This window comes from Rutidosis leptorrhynchoides, chromosome 11 (genome assembly GCF_046630445.1).
Source record: "Rutidosis leptorrhynchoides isolate AG116_Rl617_1_P2 chromosome 11, CSIRO_AGI_Rlap_v1, whole genome shotgun sequence".
In the NCBI taxonomy this organism is placed as follows: Eukaryota; Viridiplantae; Streptophyta; class Magnoliopsida; order Asterales; family Asteraceae; genus Rutidosis; species Rutidosis leptorrhynchoides.
This window is the reverse complement of record NC_092343.1, coordinates 334,547,651-334,568,851: the sequence shown is the minus strand read 5'-3', so window position 1 is coordinate 334,568,851 and position 21,201 is coordinate 334,547,651. Positions and strand designations below refer to the sequence as shown.

The window sequence follows — 21,201 nt, the reverse complement described above, 5'->3', positions numbered from 1 at the left end:
TTGAGTTTAAAGCATAATCGGAAAGTATTTTGACAGCATACACAAACCATAATATTATTTCGGCATTATAACTGCTTATATTATAGCATACATTAAAGATAACTACTCGCTAATCATGGCAACAATATCATAAATCATTATTTAAAGATAAGGGATAGAAGTACCAGTAGATTAAACGAGTTCTGAATACAAAAGTGACAACTTCAAGACTCCAGACCGCTCCTAATACAATCTTCAGCGTTCTTCTCCGGTTACTAGATTTCCCGCACGGAGTTAAAGGCCTTGAGAGTATGACTAATATTGTACAAGAGAGAGAAAGAAGTGAATTGAAGTGTGTGTTGGAATGAATGACAAAGACCCTTTAAATAAACAAGAAATTTGCCTGAAAACGGCTGGCATGCCGTTTGGCAGGCCGTATTTGGCAGGCCGTTTGCCAGGCAGGCCGTTTCTTGGGGCCATTTGCTAGGCCGTTTGGCAGGCCATTTCCCATACTGGCAGGCCGTATGGCAAGCCGTTTTTGGTGCTGGTCAGCCTTGATTCCCTGGATCGTAACTTGATTTCTTGTCTTTCACCGTTTTCGCTCTAGAATCTTTGTTTTAGCTCCGATTCTCTTGATTCTTTTTTCACCGCCTTCGTAATTACTTGTTCTTCAATTCTAACCAACGAAGTGGGTATTTTGCCAACAAAGTTCGAATCTTTCTTGTTTTTGGGCCTTAATACCGGGGTGAAAACGTGACTTTTTAGCCGATATCAATGACCTAACCGACAATGCATCACAAGAGGAAAAGATGACTTAGAGCATACCAACGAACATGGTATTTTTGGTGTGGTTTCAAGTATGTAAAGTGTGACGCCCCGTACAAAATCAACGTATACGGATCATCAACAACAGGATCATTACATGTTTACAATGTTATATGCTATTTAAAAACAAGTTTTGCATTCATGAAAAGACAACATTTTTACCAGCGTCAATTGTTTTACAAAAGATAACGTGCTTCTACGAATAGGAAGTATTAACATAAGTACGTGACACAAAGGTCATTACAAAGCCATTGTTCAAATGTAACATAAGTTGTGAATGCAAAATGAAAAGTTCCATGCTTGAGACATCTCTAAACAATGCAGCGGAAGTCTTAGCACAACGAGTCTGTAACGGCAAATCTATAACACCAAGACTATAATAGTAAGTCTAACAGCGGAAGCAACAACGTCTAAGCACCTGAGAAATACATGCTTAAAAAGTCAACACGAATGTTGGTGAGCTATAGTTTATTTGTAATCAGTAATGTAATGTAGACCACGAGATTTCGGTGCTTCAAATCAGCATTTCAAATCAGTATTTCAAATCAGTATGATAAAGTATATGCTTATCCGTGGGCACCCGGTAACTAACTTAACGTAATATTACCCCCTAAAAGTACACTTGGCGAGTGCGTATGTTTACGAAGTATTAAACACCCATTGAATGCTAGCGCGCTAGCCCTAGTGGGGATGTCAAACCCTATGGATCCATATCTAAGATTCGCATCTACCAGTTCATAAACCAATAGTTAAACGTTACCGAGCTAAGGGGAATCTTTGTGCCGTTATGTCACCCACACATATATAAAGTTTAAGTACTCGTGTCTAGTATGTAAAACATAAAAAGCGCATGTATTCTCAGTCTCAAAAATAGTAAAGTAGAAAGGGAGCTATAACTCACAGTGAATAAGCAGTAAAAGTCGATATGAAAAGTATGCAAGTAGTAAGTCGGTCCGAAAGGTCGTCAACCTAAGTCAAAGGTCACTAAGTCAATATATTGTCCCCAAAAGTTTAAAGTGAATAAATTAAGTCTTAAGTATCATCATCATCATTCGTAAAAGATAAAGTAAGTTTTCAACAAGAATAGAGATCGAAACAAAAGGCTGACTTCGAACAGCTGCTATAACCTCTATACAAACCGAAAATACTCGTGGTCAGTGGCCAAGGCTCCGTATGTGAGTCCTCTAACCGCTGTCCAATTTTCAGATCCTAACTCGATGTCGTTTGATCGTAGCGACGGTTCAAGCACGAGTAGGTCAGAATTTTCAGCACGTCGTTACAAAGGCGTAGTGATTTTCGAAAGGCTATAAATCCTAAACCGTATATCGGATTTAGGTGAGTCTTAAACGAAAAGTCATCTACTCAAAACGAACTATCTGAAAATCAACTTTCCAGAAGTCCCAGGTGTCTGATCAGACCCCGAAAAATAGTAAACAAGTGCTCCTTCAGTTACGCATCTATTAAGGGTGAGCATGGAGCGGTTTGGGGCATGTAGGTACGAAAATCACACCCATAGCCAAAATACTAGTGTCGTGCACTTTATCAAAGGTGAGGGACGATCCTTGTAAAAGAAAAGAAGTACTCCTTCTGTTGTACTCCTTCCGTTCCACATCTACTAGGGGTGAGCATGGGGCGGTTTGGGACAGGTAGGTACGAATATCACACCCATAGGCCATAACCAACATTGCGATTAATCAATAATTTTAATCGCTGGGTTTGGTTAAAACAGTTTGATTAATTATTTCGGTTAAATTGGTTAACCATTGGTTATAAAATGGTTAATTTGGTTAACGATACGAGAAGAAAAGAATCATGTATTTGTGCCTAATATATAAAAACGAACATTTAAATATATGATTAGTATATAGTCCATTATTTTATTGTTCATTAAGAGAATGTGATTAAGATAGTTTATAGGTGCTTTTCAAAAGAATTATCGGATAAGTCAAAGACCAAACACACATACAATACTATTATGTTAGTTTATTTAAGGATAACATACTCTTACACCAAACTCAACCAATTACAAACGAATCAAAATAAAAATAACAAAAATAGTTGTAATAATATATTAACCTCTAACACGTAATATAGAAGATATCTCGAAATCGGTAACTACTCTAATAAAGTGAAACTCGATAATAAAATTACATATTTAGGGTTGTACTTCAAGAAGGCATGGCGTAAATGAGTAATTTGATAATGTTGTGTTATACGGATTATTTATTTATAGCAAATTGAAAAGAATTTCACGACATATTGGGGACTACAATTGATTGTAGTTATCTTTTTCATATTTAAAAATTTGATGTAACACATAAGCCGATGAGCTTTATTTTATTTTGACACATTGACCCTCTTCTTAAAGAAAAAAAAATCATATGTAGAGTACGAAACGGTGCGGTTGTAGTTAAAATGTTGCATGTATCTTTCATTTTCATAACCAACCCACAAAGTGCGGTTAATTCAAATATGTTAACCATACCCACGGTTATACATTGGGCGCAGTTAATTTGGTTCGGTTTTATTGGTTAATACGGATGCGGTTCGATTAATGCGGGTTTTTGTTCAACCTATCTATTGTACATTATTCCTTTTTTGGATGTCTCAAGTTAATTGTCCACTTACATGTAAGATAAAAAGATATGTAAAAAGTAAGGGATAAGAAAGTTAACAGAAAAATATATGTATCAGATACTTTCTCTTAAACTGTGTATTTTTTATATAGGAACAATAGATTTAAAACGAAAGAGGGTATATGTTTGATTTCAGATAAAACCCGATGTACCAATGATATAATTTTCTTTTTTGTTTACTTTTTTGCCAAGGAATGAAACGAAAAGAAAAGAAAACTAAAAGAAGCAAAGGGTAAAAAAAAAAAAAAGAAAGGAGAAACATTACTAAAACTAGGTGCGGCCAACTGCGGCGGCTAGTATCGATTATCGATTATACGTCTCTATCAAACCAATAATTCACTTAAAATATCAATCAACATAATCTCCCCTTATTATATATTTTATCTGGTTCTAATTGCTATTCGCTAAACACCCAATTACTCTTCTAACCCACTTATCAGGTGTGTAATCGCGTACAATTCATGGTTAGTTTCCAGATTTTATTTATTTATTTATGTGCAGTATGTAAGAACATTTAAACATCTAATTCTGGGCTGTATCCCTTGATTCAGCTTACCTGTAACGATGTTACATGTTTAAAAACATATATACGATTCATATATAATCTTATTACATGTGGGTGACTGGGTGTGTTAAATTGTCGTTAAAGTTTGAATCTTTATTTAATTTTTTGGTTAGTTTTGTTGATTAGTGTAATTGTTGGTATTTAATTGATTTTGGGTTATTGAAATTTGATACTAATATGAATGTGTATGTATGTATAGATCTAATTGAAGCTAAGAAGAGTAATGGATCATAATCTTAATGTACAAGTAGCTAATGCAGACGATTCTTCCTTGATGGTGGATGAAGGCAATTTTGGGTATGTTTTTGCTTTTGTTTTCAGTCATGATGCTTTGAAGTACTAGACTGTTTATTGAATTATGATCACTTTCTAATTGAAGTGTTTGTACTATGTATGTCTGTTTTTGATTGGTTAATACAGTAGAACTTTAAGAATCAAAATCAAGTAATTGAAGTGTTTTTTTGTTGTTGTTGTTTATAGTTGCACACATTATAAGAGAAGATGCAAGATCAGGGCACCATGTTGTGATGAAATTTTTGGTTGTCGCCATTGCCATAACGAAGCCAAGGTGGAAAAGTTTAACGCTTTGATCATATACTTTTTTGTGTCTCAAATGCATATGTAAAGATTATGTATTTAATTAGTTGTTAATTGTCTATTTAATTCAATATATCAGAATTCTCTTGACATTGCTAACCCGCTTCATCGACATGATATTCCTCGGCATGAAATTAAAAAGGTGATCGATTCGTGCGTCTTATATATATTTTCTTTCATCTAACGTTTTCACGTGACAATTATGCTCCAGATTGAAATTTCATTGTTGGTTCCTTTTTCTAATTGATCGATAAATTTTATTTTTTCAGGTCATTTGTTCTCTTTGTGACACAGAGCAAGATGTGAGTCTTTAAGCTAAACTTTATATATTTGAAAAAAAAAATCATTAAGTTTGCATGGTTTAATGTTACTAACCTTTTTTTTTTCAGGTTCAACAAAATTGTATCAATTGTGGTGTGTGTATGGGAAATTATTTCTGCTACAAATGCAAATTCTTTGATGATGATGTAAGTTCCACAGTTTTATACTTTTTGTATTGCTGTTTATAGTTTTTGTTATGGGTTGCATCAACCCGTATACGTATTAGGGTTGTGATACAGTTTCTCCCTCATAATCTTATACGTTAAACTTATAGTTAAGAATTTTTTTTTTTTTTTTTTTTTTTTTTAACATTCTAAATTTATTTATTATTTATCAGGTTAAGAAGAATCAGTACCATTGTGAGGGATGTGGTATATGTAGAACCGGTGGCAAGGAAAATTTCTTTCATTGTGACAAATGTGGTAAATATCTAACCGAAAAATGATTATGTTATGTTTTTATAAATAATCATTAACCGAATGATAAACATAATTTTTGTATAAAAAGAAACTCAACTTTTGGGGATTCCCATTATAATTGTTGTAGGATGTTGCTATTCGAAAGCGATAAAAGACACACATGTATGTGTGGAAAGAGCAATGCACCATGATTGTCCTATTTGCTCCGAGGTAACATGACACGTACTTCATCGTATTCGCATTTCAAAACATAATTCTTGATTTTTTTTTATTTTTTTTTTAAAGTGTCTTGATTTTGAGAGTGAAATGTTTTGCAGTTCTTGTTTGATACATTGAAGGATCTCACTATCTTACGGTGTGGACATACAATGCATTTGGATTGCCTTAAAGAGATGGAACAAAATCTAAGGTAAAACTCAACTTAACCACGTTACCAAATTGTGACTATAATAGTCGTCCGAATTTAGAACTAAAAAAAATTATATAATTTATAACAAAAAAGAATCTCAAGATTCAAATGATGTCACAGGTATTCTTGCCCCGTTTGCTCGAAATCTATTTGTGATTTGTCGGATGTATGGGAAAAGCTTGATCATGAGGTGTGTTGATCATAGCCTTATCTTTTTTCCCATTTTTCTTGAAATTATATTATTCAGGGTTCTCCTTTTTAATCTGTTGTAAAAGTCGGGTGAGTTGGCTTGCGCGTTGGTTTGGGGACTAGTCCGTCCAGACTCGCCCAAAAACGCCTTAAAAGTCGGAGTCGGTCAAATTCGGTCAAAGTCAAAGTTAGGGAAAAAAAAAATCTTTATATAAAAATTAAATTTTGTGCCACATGTCTATGTTTGAAGTATTTATGTTTTATGTTTGGTATATATTCATGTCTAATATATATGTCAAATTTATATATTACTAAAAGTCAATGTTGGTCAACGCCTTACTTGTCCCCGATTCGTCCCTCCAAGGTCCCGACCGACTCGTCCCTGACTCGCGACTTTTACAATCTTGTCTTTTTATGAACTCTCTTAAAATTTGTTGTAACATGATAGGTTGAAGTAACTCCGATGCCTCGAACATATCAAAACAAAATGGTAAGTTTTCGTTTACAATTAGAAATATATGTTGCCTAATAAGTACCAAATTAGTTGCGCATATTACAAGAAACTGAAATGTGGTTTTGTATTTGTTAATGCATTAGGTTTGGATATTATGCAACGACTGTGAAACGATATCAAGTGTCCAGTTTCATATAGTCGGACACAAATGTTCGAAATGCAAGTCTTATAATACAAGACAAATAAGAGGAGGTCCTTCTACTTAATCTGTAGTGGCTGGTATTAATTGAAGAAAATCGAAGTATTTATGTTATATGGTAATTATATATAATTCTACTTAATCTAATGCTAATTTCGTAGTAAGTTCAACCAATATATAGAAGTAATGTATGATACTAAAACTTACTTTACCAATTGGAGTTTAAACCATTTGTTCGTCATTCAGTTGAACAATTTATACGTCAGTTTACTCGATTTTCATGTGGGCTTACTAGGTACGAGCTTTTTTAACAGTTAAAGTTCAATCAGTTTGAACAATTTGCTTTTTAAATTAGGATTCTTAAGCTGCTATTTATCAAATTATATTGTAAAATAGGGTGTTTGATTAGTTTATAGGGTTTTTGTTTTTTTTTACCTAATTGCATCATCCAAATGCAATAAGCCATTTTTGCCAAATATTTTCTAGAATTTTATAGCTTATATATAGTGATAAGCCCCTTTTTGTGAACTCAATGAGATGAAGCTTTTTGAGATGAGCTAAAAAACTTAAGCTCAACCTAATAAGCTAAGTCAAACACCTTCTTTGCATATGTAAATAGGTATTGATATTTTCAATATTAAATTTGATTAATCCATCACAAATGTGCATTATTAACTTGTACTGTACAAGTGTAAACTACACACTTAAGGTGGATTTATCAAATTTTATTGTGAAAATATTACCATCTTGTAAATACAAAGAAGGCATCAATTTAATAAGGTTAGTATGTTAGTAGTTTTCTCAGTATGTTATTTTTTTGTTAGTATATTTTTTCAAGTGTTGAGGCTATAATTGTATGATGATACGCATAACGAATCCGTATCAAATAACTCTTATTCTCATAAGAATTATATACTTAACAAGTAAAAACAAATTTTAGCATGCTAGAAAGGAGCATGCTAGACGGGAGCAGGCTAGAAAGGAGCAGGCTAGAAAGCATCTGTCTAGGATTTTTCGTCTAGGGAAATCCGTCTAGGATTTTCCACGGAAAATCCGTCTAGGAATTTCCGTCTAGGATTGGCCGACTACAATCAGGCCATAATCAAAGAAGAGATTCAATATCTCTCACTACATATACTAATTACTCAATCCAATTGAGTAGATTAGTCCATCCATTGTTTAACGCCCTCGGAATCCAAATTTCGAACGGGGTTTGCACAATTATTGGAGATTAAACAATAGATCAATCATATTTTCCCCAAATCAGCAATCAAAATAAGACTCGACGGTTTTATGTTTGATCATTGTACAAGATGAATTTACAAATGAAAATAACATAAACTTCCAAGACAAAGAGAAGGTACTAAGATCCGTGCAATATCAAAGTAAGCATTTATCTAGTCAATAGTACCACTTGCATTAAATCCAAGTTGTCCCAAATTTCAAATTTCAAAAATGATTTTGATTCACATTTCACATACCTTTAAATGGTATTCATGTTTTCAGTGGTCATATTGCAAAAAACAATGGGAATGGGAGAATTAGTATGTGCTGAAATTCAAAAGCCAAAAGCAAACTTTTTTGTAGTTTGACTTTTTTTGGTCATAGAACTTTAAAACAGGTGAGAAATTTGGGATTAATTCTACAAGTTCTATTTGTATTATGACATATGACTTCACTGCAAAAACGATCAGTTAAATGATCTTGCACATGTCATTAGATAACGTCGTTACTAAAGTACTCATAGAGTCATAGATAACCAATTACGTAAAGGCTTATACATGTAAACCGAACCAATAGAACATAAGTCGCGATCTAAAACTATCTCAATGAGCATGATTTACGGCATTATTCTCTTCAAAGTGGATGATGACTCTAGCTCCTGAAGAAAGTCTGTTTTATAGAAATAAAAATAAAATTTTAACCAACTTGAAGACTATAAATTGCTAAACTAAAGATTTAATAGTAATAAAAAATAAAACTTTAAAAACCTTAACTTTCTTCGATTTTGATCACGTTTTCTTTATCGTTGTTAGACGATTCAGTTTCATTGGATGGTTGTTTGGTAACAGTGATCCTGTTGCTACCGTTATTTGATGGACAAGGTGATACAATGCATGAATTATTAGAATGTTCAAAGAATCTCAACGACGTACTTCTTGAATTCTTTATCAACGAACCCTTGATTGATCTTGATATGCACTTTGTTCGGTTCAACACTGAATCACACTTATTGCTTCTACTAGTACTATAAGAAGAAGATCGTTTTAAACTACCAAAATCTTCTTTGTTGACCAATTTCGTATCCACTAAACTTCCACTAAAGTATTGTTTATCTTCCGACAAGCAATTTAGTGCCCCCGAAAAGTTTGAATCTAACGATCTAATTCTACAAGACGAAGTTCGACCAAAGTCATAATCTTGAGTCGAAAATGACCCACATGAGATCAATTTCAATAGCTTATTCGAAGCACTAAGCTTCGCGTTACTTAACTTTTGACGTTTTTCTTCTTCATTTTCACTTTTTGCATCTTCCCATTTTATAGAAGTCGTCAACTTGCTACCATCAGCATTCATCAGGGATTCTAATGTGTCGGTTTTGCCCAAAGATGAACATGACGAACGGGATTCGTTAGTTATTGATTCTACATCGACATTATCAACCAAAACACTTGTTGTACATGCTTCTCGAGTTTTTTTAACTTCTACATATTCTTCGGTTTGTGTTGAAGAATCAACAAGGGAATTAGTCTTGTAGATTGTGTATTTTGTCAAACTTTGACAAGCGTCTTTATCATCATCATTTAAGTTTTTAGTCTCTCTACAATCTCGAGTTATCGATGAATGTAATTCGGCTAATTGTTTCATGTTGTGCAAATTTATGTTTCTAGGAGGAGCAAGAAGACCTATAAACAATATGTCATGTATGAAGTTTTAGTGTTCTTAACATACAACAACAACAACAACAATACCCAATCCCACCAATGTGGGGTATGGGGGAGGTTGATCGTAGACAATCCTTCCTCTATCCTAGAATAAAGAGCGATCATTTCTCCACCCCGAGTGTAACACTCCCAAGAGTAGAGAAATTCCTTTCTCTCTATATTCGTCAGATAGAGAGATTGCTTCCAGGGACCTCCGGCCAGAAAGTAAAAAAAAAAAAAAAAAAAAAAAAAAACGATACAAACGAGACGCCATGAAAATGGTGAGATCAAATCTTCATGGGTTTTACATCATGCCTGGGGTTTAATTTAGGCTCTAAGTGGCGGTAAAGTCGCCAATAAATCGATGCTTGCCGTTGACTCACTTAGTAGAGCCATAAAATATAAATATATATATATATATATATATATATATATATATATATATATATATATATATATATATATATATATATATATATATATGGGAACGTACCTTAGACTGCCGTGCGAAGCTCAAGGGATGACGGGAAATGCTACACTACATACCAACATACCTGCATACGCATACATACATACGAGAACATATTGTTTTGTAATCCAAGTAGCTCAGAGCCTTTTAGAACATATTCATTCTCATGAACAGGAATAATTAAGTCATCTTCACCAAGATCATTCCATACAAAGGCATTCTTGTAGCTTCTGTACATCAATCAAATAATCAACAACATATTATTTTTTAGAAAAATTATTAGTTTTTTAGTTGATTAGTTTAGGTTGTTCAAATGGCAGAACTATAAGTTATTTTTTTAAGAATAAAATTTGACGGCAATTTTATGGGCGATTAAGGTAAATAAAGATTTCTTACCTATAAATATTGTAGATATAGATATTAATATTATAATTAAATTAATAATTGATATGCTTGATGTTACGCCATTGGGTGGTTTATTATCAAATTAAATTTTTATTTTTTTAATAATACTACTGTACAAGAATTATGATAATATGAACGTGAAGGAATGTAACCTCTTGCAAGACCATGAATACATTGAAGCCATGCCTCTTCCTCTCAAAGCATCAAACTTTTCAATCACATCTACAAAAATAAATCTTTTTATAAATAATACTCCGTAACATATATATAAACATATAAAGAACACAATGCTAGCTAAATTTAATTATCAACATTCTTTATATGCATGTCAACATACCTTTTAAGTATAAACCATCCGGTGAAACGGGCGAGACTTCGATAAAATGCGGGTGTTCGAGTTGTCGATTTCGATAAAGATAATAAACCACAGGCACTTTTCGACTCCGGTTTTGCTCCATATCCGGTTCAAGATAGCAAATGTTGTGTTGTAATAATATGTTAATATTTGTAAAAAGATGTATGTAAAAATATTGAATTGTCAAAAAAAGGTTGGTACTGAGTGAATCTTTTGGTTCAAAATGATATGATTTTGTCAACAAGAAAAAAAGCGCCAATGAGTTGTTAGGTTTATTTTGATTGAATAGACGAGTCAAAACATCAAATCAAGATGAAGTGTACAAGAAAGATAGAATGAATATACTGTGACGAATCATGAGTGAATTTCAAGCAAATTTATAGAGTTAAAATTATCATGACAAGTACTCCGTACTAAATGAGTAAATGTAACAAAAAATATGGATAAACTAAGATTTTTGTTTGGATTATTTGGGAACATAAATTATTTTTACTTAGATGTATGTTCTTAAACGGGATTATTTCATAAATCATTTTTGGGGTTATCACCAAAATGCCCAAATATTTTTTACCCCTTGCACCAGAGCCCAAAAAAAAAAAAAATTTGACAAAATGCCCTCGCAAGGCGCAAGGCACCTTGCGACCTTGCGACCTTGCGTGTTTGCGTCTTTTCTAAAAAAACTACGGTCAAATGACATTTTTCAACCTGTCACTCTACACTTTCATCCGATTCGCAAACACGCAAATAAAGTCACACAAGCGATTCGCAACAACGCAAGCACAAACGCAAACCCTCTTCAATTACTACTACCAGATTCTCCTCCTTCATCATCTCCACCACCACCTAACCCCTCTTGCTACCACCGTGACTTCTTATACTAGCCTACAAGGGTTTTCACGAAGTATTAGGGTTTTCACGCAAAAGAAATCGGGTTTTCACGAAGTAATCAAGCAAATAATCAAGGAATCAAATTTGCAACGATGGCAAGCACCCAGGTTAGTGATTACTTTGTTGTTTATGTGTGTGTTATCTGTTTATTTTATCTTCGATGCGAATTGTATAAATGTGCACACCAACTGCTCGATGAAATGTCTGTTCGAGGTGTATTTGTGTTTAACGAAGTACAACCGTTGTTTTATGACATGCAACTGTATTTTGGGTTATATGTTCGAGTGAAACATACATTAACTGCTCGTAGAATTAGGGAAATTGACCAGACGCAAGACCTAGTTTGCGTGCTTGCGTACGCAAAGCTACTGGACGCAAGGTTGTCTTTGCGTCCTTGCGTGTCCCAGAAGCTTGTCTTTGCGTCCTTGCGATGGTCAATTAAACGGACGCAAGTTTTATTTTGCGTTCTTGCGTCCTGTTACTTTCTGCTGATTTTATTGTTACTTATGCAGGGATTTGTGGAAGGAAAGTTAACGATGAAGAATAAGTTGAGCGTTATAGGGGATGTGAAGAAGGTCATGACTGAGAATCAAATTAAAAAGTTTAAAGAAACGTGTTTCGGTCCATGGTTAGATCTAGAATACTTTGGTAATGATCCCGGGCTTGTACATTGCATGCTCCAACGGAAGAGTGTGCGGCCGGATAGACTAGATAATGTTAAGTACCCCGATGAGCATGAGGATATATGGTTTCATTTCCAGAACAATTTTTCGATTAGATTTGGTCGCCGTGAATTTTGTCTTGTTACGGGTTTTTTGTTTAGTAGCCGGACGGACATGGCACATTACATCCCGAAGAATTATGACGTCCAGACCGCACCTATTAGACGACGTTTATTTAAGGGTTTTAAAGATTCTCAAAATGTTTTGATTAGTGATGTTGAAAAGATGCTTTTAAAATCTGATCACAGCCGTATTAGTGACGATGATGTGGTGCGATTAGCAATTATCTTGATTGTAGAGAGAGGTTTTATGGGTAAACAAGGGATCCATGTTGTGAATAAAAAGTTTTTATGGCTAGTCGAAGAGTTATCGCGTGTTAATCAGTACCCATGGGGGTCTCGTATTTGGGAGCCAACTTACGAAGCGGTTAGTGAAGGTTTTGTTATTCGTGAAAGCCAATTAGAGAGTGGAAAGGCGTACACTTTGGCGGGATTTATGTGGGCTTTCAAGGTAAATGGTTGAACATTTGTTATTTAATGTTAATATTTAAGATGTAACATAAATTAAATTAATTGTTTTTTTATTTGTAGATTTGGATTCTCGAGTCTTACCGTCGTACCATTAAAACGTTTGCAAAAAAGACTGACAAGAATGGAGTACCGAGGGCTCTTTTTTGGAAGCGTTCATCTGCCGAGTCATTTGGAATGTCTGAATACCTTAAACTCCTACATATTCAGGTTAGTTACATTTTTAAAATGTTAGCCTATCCTAAATTGTTGCATAGTTTATCTGTTATCTGTTAACAGACAGGTTCTGTTATGGGCGCAAGGTATCCCTTGCGTCCTTGCGTGTGTTTTTATGTAGACGCAAGGTATACCTTGCGTCCTTGCGTGTTTTTTTGTTCTTCAACGCAAGAGTTGTTTGCGTCCTTGCGTACGCGGTAAACTTTTATCTGTTTACATACAGGTTCTGGTATGGGCGCAAGATATAACTTGCGTCTTTGCGTGGGTTTTTAGGTAGACGCAAGGTCTACCTTGCGTCCTTGCGTGTGGTTTTGTTCTTCAACGCAAGAGTTGTTTGCGTCCTTGCGTACATGTAAACTGTTATCTGTTTACAGTCAGGTTCTGGTATGGGCGCAAGGTATCACTTGCGTCCATGCGTGTGTTTTAAGGTAGACGCAAGGTGGACCTTGCGTCCTTGCGTGTGTTTTTGTTCTGCAACGCAAGAGTTGTTTGCGTCCTTGCGTACACGGACGCAAGCTTTTCTTTGCGTCTTTGATTATTGGTTTCTGCTAATATTCTTATTTGATAATTATTTAATATGAATAATTAATTGTAGGATGAGTGTCCCAAGAAAAAGAGACCTTTTCGTGGTCTGCAGCCAACTGAAACAGAGCAGAGTTGTCAATGGTGGATTCAGAGTGACGTGTACTTTAGAGGAGGAAAGGTACCAGAAGATAAGATCGAGATTGAGGTCCAGGATGATGAAGTTGATACAGATGATCCAGTTGTTGATGGGTCTGAGCAGACACACCACAAGCATTCAACAGGAGATGTTCATACAGAGGGCCTTCACGATGTACACAATTTACATCGTATGTTAGAGTTGTTGACAAAGCGGGTGGACAAACAAGAGAAAGACTTAATTGATTGCAAAAAACTTGTTATGCAACACGAAGAACTTTTATCGCAACAACAACAACAATATCAGGTACATTGAATTGAATTGATTTATGTTGATTTATTTATTATTATTTTGGTATTAATTGAATTGATTTATTGATTTATTTATTACTTATGTTATTTATTGTGTTTAGGATGATGATATGTGTTTCAATCGATCTTTGTCTGATAATGAGACTGTAAGGCCGTCTCCAATGCACATTCGACGTGGAATCAGAGAAAGAAAGCCAACTGGTGTATTAAGGTCCCCATTCACAACACCTGGGTACAGAAAACCCATTGAGAAGGTACAGCCCAGCAAATTAAAATAGTTGTATGTTAAATTATTGCAATAAACAATGGCTATTTAAGGTTGTTTTCTGTTACTGTCACGGACGCAAGACATGCCTTGCGTCCTTGCGTGTCGCAAGAGTGTTCTTGCGTCTTATCTTCTAGGCACGCAAGGTTGTACTTGCGTCCTTGCGTGGGTTTGTCGCAAGGTTGAGTTTGCGTCCTTGCGTATGTTTGTTTACTTTGTTGTTTATGTATTTTACTCAGTTGTCAAAAGATGTGATTGAGAAAGTGGAAAGCATGAATGCTGTAAAGTTAGGGACTGAAGAAGATCAAGGTCAACAACAAATTAATGAGGATGTGGTACCCATGGACACAGATGCAGCAGCAGAGGTGAGTTTGGCTGGCGTAAACCATCATTTGCGTCCTTGCGTCCGTTATCTTTTAGGCGCAAGGTTGTGCTTGCGTCCTTGCGTGTGGTCTATTCCACACACACAAGATTATGTTTGCGTCCTTGCGTCTGTTTGAATTAATTTATATTAACCTTGTTTCCCATAATTATTGTAGGTTAGTGTTGATAAGCAGCCTGTTAAAGTGAGTAAGAGAAAAAGAAAGGAACAAGACTGGGCTACTGAGGAAGAAATTTGGGGGATGATTGACAGGTTTATAAATGATCAAGGAACTCTCCAACCACCGCCACCTAATGCCTGGAGAGATGGTAGAAAGCATGCAGGTCCAGCAAAAGATCCAAAGACAATGATTGAGAGCAAGCAAGAGACGCGTTGCATGTTCATCTTTCAAAATGAGCAATTCATTTTTATAAATCAAGACTTTTGGCTTCGATTACTGGCATTAGGGCATTCTGGTTATTTGGATAACTTGGTAAGTTTGTAAGTTTGTTATTTTGTTATTCTTTTGTTAATTTTATATAATTTTATACAATTTATAAATTTTACTAAGGTTACACTGTATATGTTAACTTGTTATATTTATAGCACATTGACGGCTGGGCTACATTTCTGTTGAGATATCGTCAGAGATTTTTCCCCCGAGCCAGTCAAGTTTATGCCACTCCTGAGTTTCCAGCTGAGGTGCTTAAGGCTAGTTCTAGATGGACTATTATGCCGCTGGGATTCATGAACATGTTTGAGAGGTTCAAAACTTATTTTGACAATACTCAGAAGGAGGTGGGCACACAGGAGGAATCTACAACAGATGGAGAGGGAATTATTGGCCAAAATCCTCTAGATTACATGTACTTAATTGGACTTGGAGACGGCAGTGTTGACCTATATCCATCTTGGGCTGACTGTGATCAGGTAAACACAAGAATTTTTACAGAAATTTTTGTTCTGGAGCAGACGCAAGGACATTCTTGCGAGCTTGCGTCTTTGTTACTGGACGCAAGTTCTCCCTTGCGTCCTTGCGTGTCAATGTCGCAAGGTCAACCTTGCGGCTTGCGTGTGTTTTGGAAACACAAGGTTTATCTTGCGTCCTTGCGTCCCGTTGTCGCAAGGTTCAACTTGCGTCCTTGCTTAAGTTTTGGGTTTTCGCAAGGTTTATCTTGCGTCCTTGCGTCCTTGTTCAACCTTGCGGCTTGCGTGTGTTTTGGAAACGCAAGGTTTATCTTGCGTCCTTGCGTCCCATTGTCGCAAGGTTAACCTTGCGTCCTTGCGTAAGTTTTGGGTTTTCGCAAGGTTTATCTTGCGTCCTTGCGTCCTTGTTTTGTTTTAACCTTTCTGCCTGTCTGTTACAGGTCTTGATCCCATTACATTTTTAGAAAGAAGAACATTTCCTGCTGCTTCAGTTGAAGTTAGAAGAAATGAAGGTTTTTGTGTACGAAAGTTTACCCGGACATGTCAGTGAAAAAAAACTTGACGAAGTTTTCAAGATTTTGGGTGACAACTTGCCAGTGTACTTGAAGGCGATTGACTATTTTAACAAGACGCAAGACTCCCAAATTGTTGGATACTATGAAAATAAAGAGAGTGTGGAGTTGATGATTGAACCTGGTCCCGTTGTGCCAATGCAGACTGGTGGTCATGGTGATTGTGGGGTTTGGGTGTGCATACATATGGAGAGGATTATTTATGGAAGGGAGGAGATTGACAACATTGGAGATGCTAAAAAGGCTGCAGAGCAGTATAGAAACAGAATGGCAAGAACGTTTTTTCGTGCACGTTTTGATACACAAGAACCGCCGCCACCAACTCCACCAGTAGAGATTCAGGTTGATTGATACATTGTAGCTAATAGATAGCAGGTCTTGTATGCAAATTTGGTGTAAATAGGTTGCTGGTAAATTCACTTTTGCAACAGTTGTATTTGACACCACACGCAAGGACGCAAGCTTATGCTTGCGTACGCAAGCTTAGATTTGCGTCCTTGCGTGTATATATTTTTCGTACGCAAGGAATGCTTTGCGTCCTTGCGTGTGTATACTTTCGTCATCATGCGTACGCAAGCGAAGCCTTGCGTACGCAAGCGAAGCCTTGCGTACGCAAGCAAAGCCTTGCGTACGCAAGCAAAAGCCTTGCGTAGGAAAGCAAAGACTTGCGTGTTTTGTAAAACAAATTACATTTATTACATAAAATAACACAGTAGGTACCTAGAATACAAGGGAAATACAACAATACATTACAACAAACGAAATCCAACAATAAGTTAAAAATAAAATTGACATTCCAAATGCGATAGTGTTACTAATTATCGCTCCCTAAATTGCACGTTGCATAAAACTGAGACTGATATGCCTTAAAAGCTTCAGCATCTGTGGCCTTCTCCTTACCCTTCTTCGATTTTGGGGCCGATGTTTTTACTACTCTTTTAGAAGTTGATTCACCTGTTCGGTCATAAGAAGCTGTGCACGTATCCCTACCGTGACCTGGTTCTTTGCAACGAGTGCAAGTTCTTACGATTTTTTCAGTATCTTCACCCTTCGACGGAATACGTTTTGTACTTTTAGGGCGTCCAGGGGCTCTTTTCTCCTTAATGGGAGGGTTTACAATTTGTAAAATGCCGGGCGACGGATACGACCATTCTGACCGATGGGGCAAAGGAAGGATGTGTTCAAAATACGTATTTATATAAGTTTGAGTTGTGAACCAGTGTGATACAAATTGAGTAACATCCTCCACGCCGAAAAGTCGTGCTGAGCAATAACATGACCGCAAGGTATCCCCGATAACTGCCACTGCCCACATGAACATACTTTATCGTCGAGATTAACCATTCCATTTTTTCTGCCATCTCGCACTTCTATTAGATTGTTTGTCGATGGAATTGCTTGCCATCTTCTAGATTTTCTCGTCCTCTTGCCTAGTTTACGTTCAGCATATGGGGTAACCGTTGAAGTAAGACTAACCGACTGGTTGCGATGTTTGAAATACCAATCTTGTACTGAAGCGCTAAAAAACTCAAACAACATGCAAACAGGTAGTTTTCGAGCATGTTTGGATAGTGCGTTAACAGACTCTACATTGTTGCTAGTAAGGTATGAATACCTAACATGTTCAGCTCTACTTCTGGACCATTTGTGGAAACCAACTTGTTCTAAATAATTGTAAGACGCTCTCAATCTTCTTCGAAATACACTAAGATGATCCTCAAAATCCGACCCACGGTAAGCTTTCACCATTTTCCAATAATGCCATTCAAAATATTTGAATTTGTTAGATTTAGTCTTGATGCTTCCAAACAAATGACGTGCGCAAAAACAGTGAAAGGCTTCAGGAAACACAGTTGAAACACCATGTGCTATTGAAGCAGCACGATCAGAAATAAAAGTAAGCTCTGAAATACGATCACTCATACCACAACTCATTAAATGATCTCTTAGGTTGCCTAAGAACCATGACCAAACCTCGTTTGTCTCGCCGCCACCAATTCCGTAGGCCAATGGCAGAATTCCATTATTGCCATCCATCGCAACGGCAACTAAATTTGTCCCCGAGTACCCTGCCTTCAAATGCGCACCATCGACGATGATTACCGGGCGACAATGTTGAACAAATGATCGAACCTACATAGATTTTAGCAGGTCAAAAGTGTTCAATTATAATAAGGTCAATTATAAGTTAAAAATGAGAGAGATTATCGATACTTACAACTACGCCAAGGGAATAGTAACACATCAAAAATCTATCTTCTTTGTCGGTGACCAAATTACTTACGCTTCCCGGGTTGTGGATCCTAATGTTATATAGGTAAAGGGGAAGCATTCGGAACGAGTCCTCAGCACTGCCACGAAGCATCTGTAATGTATGACATTTGGCCCTCCATGCTTGGTTGTAAGATATGCTGACACCGAACCGTTGTCCTATATCCGCACGTATATCATTTGCTTTGTATTCCCGGTTTGCAGACTTGAAAGAATCCACAAGCATACTACCCAACACCTTTTTGGTAGCATGTTTATTGTTTCCCATAATTAGTGTGCGTGAGCATGTGTGTACGTCATGCAATTTCTTTACCATAAAGTTTTCAGTGTTCCGTATTTTGTAAGCACTAATTTTCCAGTCACAATTTGGCAACACACAATTAGCGGTGTATCGAGATTTGTCCGTCTTTACAGGCTTAATTTGGAAGTTTTCTTCAAGACATTTTGTAAATAGAGTGTTTATGAACTCGGCCTTGTTCAAAAAAGTTTGACGAACTTTAATTAAATCTGATACCCTATACATGGTTGGTGTTTGTGTCGTAAATTCAGGCTCTTGCTCTTGCTGACTCAATAGAGGTGGCATATTCCAGAATAAATCTTGCTTTTCTTCTTCATATTGATCTTCTTCGTCTTCGTCTTCGTCTCCGTCTTTTTCTCCATCTGAATCACTAGATGCGACAACAGATATCTCAAACGGGTGGTCTCCTTCTTTAATTTTACATACGTTTTCAACACCATAGTTAAACATATCAAACTCTTCAGTGTTTGGAGGTGGCATTTCAGGCTCTCCCGCTTCTAAATTATGAAGGTTTGGTTCAGTGACTTGTGTTGAGTGTGTTTCTGGGTTTGGTTGTGGTTGGAGTGTTTCTGGGTTTCGTTGTGGTTGGTGTTTTTCGTAGTTTCGTTGTGGTACGTGTGTTTCTGGGTTTCGTTGTGGTAGATTCATTCGTACTTTCTCAACAACATAAATATCAATCGGAGCATTTACAATTGCATATTGTAAGAACTCTTGAAAGTCTTTATAATCATCCGTAATATCAAAAACATGGTTATTATAAATGTATCTCATTGAAACAGGTGAATTGGGTGGCATTTGTATTTTTTTAAGAACATTTTTTAATAATATTCTCTGATTCATTAGTTTTACAGGTGCAACAGGTAGTTTTAGCAGAATTCTAAAACAATCTTCGGGTAAATACTTGGGAATGTTGTTAATATACTCAAAAGAACCCCCACAACATATATGAACAACAAATTTATCTTCATTAACACAATTCATAAATATTTAGGTAGTGAAAAAATGCTTGAAAATGTACCTTGTGTAGCCAATAATCACTGAAATTCTTTTAGAATGAGTTGTTAGAAAATGATAAATTTCAAGTTCCCGGGACATTCTTTATATAGGATCGAAATTCTATCCATGAAAATCTAGAAAATCTAATGAAATCTTATCCTGAAAATCCTTTCCTGATAAGATAAAGGCGCAAGGACGCAAGGACGCAAGGAGGATTGCGTACTTGCGCCAGTGTGTACGCAAGGTACCTTGCGCGGGCGTTTAAACATGTCATTTAACCGTGATAAAAATTAAAAGAATACGCAAGGACGCAAGAAGGCAAGGTCGCAAGGTACCTTGCGCCTTGCGAGGGCATTTTGTCAAAAATTTTTTTTTTTTGGCTCTGGTGCAAGGGGTAAAAAATATTTGGGCATTTTGGTGATAACCCCTCATTTTTGACTTTTTTCTGGCCACAATAAGATACTCCTTCCGTGTATTATTTAGTAACGTTTGAATTTGAGACTTCTTATAAATGTATGAGAACTTTTATTACTAGGCTAGATGAATATTTTTATGAATCCAACTTTTAAGTTGAGATTCAAAGGACCAATCAGAGTGCGACATGTGACGCGACAATCACATGTAATTGAAAAAAAAAATTTATTTTTTTTTTCAGGGAAAAAAAATTTTCAACTTTTTTTCAATCACATGTGATTGGATTTGACATACAGTAAATCACATGTGATTTTGCATGCCAATCACATGTGATTGTAAAACTCAATCACATGTGATTCTGCATGTCAAATCCAATCACACATATGATTGAAAAAAAAAATTGAAAAAAAATTACAACTCGGCTAGGCTATCTTTTAAATTGTGATTTCTAAATCTGAAAAGAAAAATAAAAAATACAAGAGCAATAAATACGTCAATATTTTTGATAAATTATCACAAATATACGACGTTGTGTAGCTTAAAATTTATTGATACATATTTTGTGATGAATATATCATGTATTTATCATTCCTTACTATGCGCAAGCTTGTGATTTATGTGATTTTAGGTTAAATCTACCTATATTTAATGGTCATGTGGAAAACTTTGAATCGCTATTATTATTGATGACTTATTTATTATTTTATTTATTTATTTTGCAAAAATAACGAAGGCTTTTTTAACGATGACACTTTATTGAAAAATGAAAGCGCCTCAAAACCAAGAAATTACAACGGAATACAGACAAGCCTCACAACTAAAACCTAAAAACAAACAACTTAAAAGATATCTAAAATCGAGACACGCCGAACGCAACAAACAACTACACACCACACTACCACGAAACAAACGATAAACTATTCTTTCGAACCAATATAAAATAACAAGAAATTTTTTTTTCTAAATAGATTAAGTTTATGGTCGATCGGATTTTTTTTCCTATTTAGAATGAAACCATATATTTAA

General features: G+C 35.7%; 2 protein-coding genes and 1 pseudogene across 2 annotated transcripts; 1 reads left to right on the top strand and 2 right to left on the bottom strand.

The window, feature by feature from the left end:
* The first annotated feature begins 4,228 nt into the window (after window positions 1-4,228).
* On the top strand, window positions 4,229-8,317 carry LOC139875792 (E3 ubiquitin-protein ligase RZFP34-like; annotated as a pseudogene).
* Window positions 8,318-8,419: 102 nt separating this feature from the next.
* LOC139875791 (protein SOSEKI 3-like) lies at window positions 8,420-10,849 on the bottom strand. The gene is made up of 5 exons (XM_071863087.1): window positions 10,729-10,849; window positions 10,544-10,613; window positions 10,086-10,216; window positions 8,592-9,499; window positions 8,420-8,488 (listed from the first exon to the last, which is right to left on the bottom strand). The coding sequence occupies exons 1-5, from the start codon at window positions 10,847-10,849 to the stop codon at window positions 8,420-8,422; spliced, it is 1,299 nt and encodes a 432-aa protein (XP_071719188.1).
* A 6,161-nt stretch (window positions 10,850-17,010) lies between these two features.
* Window positions 17,011-19,245, bottom strand: LOC139875790 (uncharacterized). Its single transcript, XM_071863086.1, has 5 exons — window positions 19,192-19,245; window positions 18,171-18,329; window positions 17,742-18,098; window positions 17,477-17,675; window positions 17,011-17,348 (listed from the first exon to the last, which is right to left on the bottom strand). Exons 1-5 carry the CDS (start codon window positions 19,243-19,245, stop codon window positions 17,011-17,013), a joined length of 1,107 nt encoding a protein of 368 aa, XP_071719187.1.
* Window positions 19,246-21,201: the final 1,956 nt, after the last annotated feature.

Bases quoted from the DNA above. Each gene is read 5' to 3' on its own strand.
- LOC139875790 (XM_071863086.1), bottom strand. From the start codon at position 19,245: ATGCCACCTCCAAACACTGAAGAGTTTGATATGTTTAACTATGGTGTT. The intron at 18,330-19,191 runs GTATGTAAAATT...AAATCTATGTAG, and splicing joins TTAACTATGGTGTTGAAAAC to GTTCGATCATTTGTTCAACA. The intron at 17,676-17,741 runs GTTTGCATGTTG...CATCGCAACCAG, and splicing joins AACATGCTCGAAAACTACCT to TCGGTTAGTCTTACTTCAAC.
- LOC139875791 (XM_071863087.1), bottom strand. From the start codon at position 10,849: ATGGAGCAAAACCGGAGTCGAAAAGTGCCTGTGGTTTATTATCTTTAT. The intron at 10,217-10,543 runs GTTACATTCCTT...ATTGATGTACAG, and splicing joins TATTCATGGTCTTGCAAGAG to AAGCTACAAGAATGCCTTTG. The intron at 9,500-10,085 runs GTATGCGTATGC...TATTGTTTATAG, and splicing joins CAATATGTTCTCGTATGTAT to GTCTTCTTGCTCCTCCTAGA.